Source organism: Monoraphidium neglectum (assembly GCF_000611645.1).
Source record: "Monoraphidium neglectum strain SAG 48.87 unplaced genomic scaffold scaffold06182, whole genome shotgun sequence".
NCBI lineage: Eukaryota > Viridiplantae > Chlorophyta > Chlorophyceae > Sphaeropleales > Selenastraceae > Monoraphidium > Monoraphidium neglectum.
In genome coordinates, this window is record NW_014007454.1 from 1 (window position 1) to 2,441 (window position 2,441).

At 68.3% G+C, this 2,441-nt stretch overlaps 1 protein-coding gene across 1 annotated transcript; it reads left to right on the forward strand.

Moving 5' to 3' along the window:
* Positions 1 to 43: 43 nt before the first annotated feature.
* Positions 44 to 2,057, forward strand: MNEG_16270 (hypothetical protein; the record flags this gene model as incomplete). The annotated part of the gene is made up of 5 exons (XM_014035260.1): positions 44 to 441; positions 668 to 805; positions 1,086 to 1,227; positions 1,552 to 1,794; positions 1,968 to 2,057. 5 exons carry the CDS (start codon positions 44 to 46, stop codon positions 2,055 to 2,057), a joined length of 1,011 nt encoding a protein of 336 aa, XP_013890714.1.
* Between the last annotated feature and the right edge of the window lie 384 nt (positions 2,058 to 2,441).

Sequence of the window (2,441 nt, forward strand, 5' to 3'; positions counted from 1 at the left end):
GCACATGTCATCGCAGCCCGGCTACAACGAGCGCCTCTCGTTCATGAGCCACCTCTGGGAGCCCCTGCGCGCGGAGTACCGCCCGCTGCTCTTCTACATCGGCATGGAGATCGTCGCGATCTGCACGCGCCAGATCATGGCCTCCTACGGCTTCCGGCGCCACGAGCTCGGGTGCCTGACTTACTACACTTATAAGGTCAAACCCGTGGTCAGCCTCGGCCCCGCGGCGGCGCTGGCGCTCGCGCAGCAGCAGCGGGCGGCGGCGGCGGCGGCGAAACGCGGCAGCTCCGGGAAGGCCGGCGGCGGCGGCGCTGACTGGACGCCGTTTGCGGTGCAGGATCTGAACAACCCGCTGAACGCGGCGGTGCCGCTGTCGAAGGACATGCCCATAGTGTTTTGCCATGGTGTGGGGGGGCTCAGCCTGTACCTGGAGATGATCAAGTGAGCCGCGTGGTGGGGGGGATCGATGCCGGTGGGGGCGGGCGGATTCAAAACGACAGACAGATCACCCTCTGATGCTTGCTGCGTCGGAAGGGGCCAGCAGCTGGGATGTGGGTGATTGAAGGGCACCGCCGGTTCGAGGACGAAGCAGGCAAGGCGGCAGGTCGCACATCAGTGGCGGGTTACTCATCCAGAAACCCCAAATTGGCCCCTCGGCTACCGGCAGGTACATCCTTGATCTGGGCCACCCGGTGATCTGCCTGGAATACAAGCACGTGAGCCTGCGGCTGACTCAGCGCATCCCCACGATCGATGACGTCATCACCGACGTGGTGGCCATCCTCGACAAGTTTGACATCGGGCGGTGCGCGGCAAGCGTGGCCTGGGAAGGGGGGGCGAGTTGTCTGTTGGTGGCCTGGCGGGTTTGGTCGCATGTGTGCGTGCGTGAAAGAGAGAGAGAGTGTGTGTGTGTTGGGGGGTGAGGTTGTGGGTGTGTGGGCGCGTGCCCGCGTGAGTGAGCTATGTGTACGCTCGCTTGAATGCGCTCATCACCCCAGATGGGTCTGCGACAAGAGCCGCGCCGCTGCCGCCACCCTGACCCCGCCCCCCTGCAACCGCGGCCGTCCCACCCCCTGCCCCCCAAGGGCGTGCGTCGTGGGCCACAGCTACGGCACCTTTGTCGGCTCCCGGCTGGTGCAGCAGCACAGGGACCGCGTCCACACGCTGTGCCTCATCGACCCCGTGTGCTTCGGCATGTTCATGCCGCACCTCCTGCACAACTTCATCGTGAGTCTCTTCGGGAAACAGGCACTGAGGTCCGCGCTGCGCGCCTGCATGTGCGCGTGCAGGGCCTGCACGGGCCTCTTTCGCAGGCCCATCGCTGCCCAGCAGCAGCATCCTCGCCGCACGTCGGCCCACCCGCTGCCACCGCAGCCGGGCCCGCTGATGCCGTGCGCACACACCCGACGAGTCCAACCCCTGCCCGCCCCCTCCCTAAGGTCCTCTGCATAAGGTCGGCCTTTCTGCTGTCCCACCCAGCTCAAACCCCCCCCCCCCTCACACACACACACATTCACTCGCACCGCGTCCCACCGCGCCCTCCCCCCGCAGTACCGCCGCCCGCGCCTCAACGTGTGGCAGCCCGACGTGCTGCTGCGCGACCTAATGCTGTACTTCGCCTCCCGCGACCTGCACCTGTCCGCCACGTTCGCGCGCCGCTTCTACTGGAGTGACATGAACCTGTGGCCGGAGGACATGCCGCCGGGCAGCGTGGTGCTGCTGTCCGGAAATGATGACCTGGTACACGCGGACGAGGTCCGGCTCATGCTGGAGCAGAGCGGCAGCCACATAAAGGTGGGGCTGAGGAAGGGGGGTGTCGGCCGACAGAATCGCGGGCGCTCGGGCCGGGAGCGGCGCGCTGAGCGGGAAAAGGCGGCTCTCGGGGCGCCCGGCGGTGGTCAACAGGCGTCCAGGGCCGCTGGCCGGCAGCGAGGGAGCGCCGACGCGGCGACGCCCGCGGCGGCCAGGCGCCGCGTTGCGGTGACCGCGGGCAGGGTCCCACGGCGGTGTGCGAAAAGCAGGGGGGGTGCACTGACTGTGGGACTGGTCGCTGTTAGCGCGACGGGGCCCCGCAGGAGTCCCCAAAGAACGCCCTTGACCCGTTCCCCGTTTCCCCTGCGTTTGCATCCCTGCAGGTCATGTACAATCCCCACCTGTGGCACGGCGCTTTTTTGCTCGACCCCGAGGTTAAGAAGGGCCTGAAGTCCGAGATCCAGGGCATGCTGGCGCGGACAGGGTCGCTCGCCTACCGCCTCACAAAGCCGGTGGTGCAGCGCACCGCGCACATTGTGCAGACGGCGCTGTCGACAGTGGGTTCGCTGGCGGCCGAACCGAGCGGCCTGCTGGCGGCGCTCTCGGGCAGCATGGTCGGCGGCACCTTCGCCGGCGGCGCCGCGGCGCTGCGGCGCGCCGCGGCGGCGGCTGCGGCGGCGCGCGGGGAC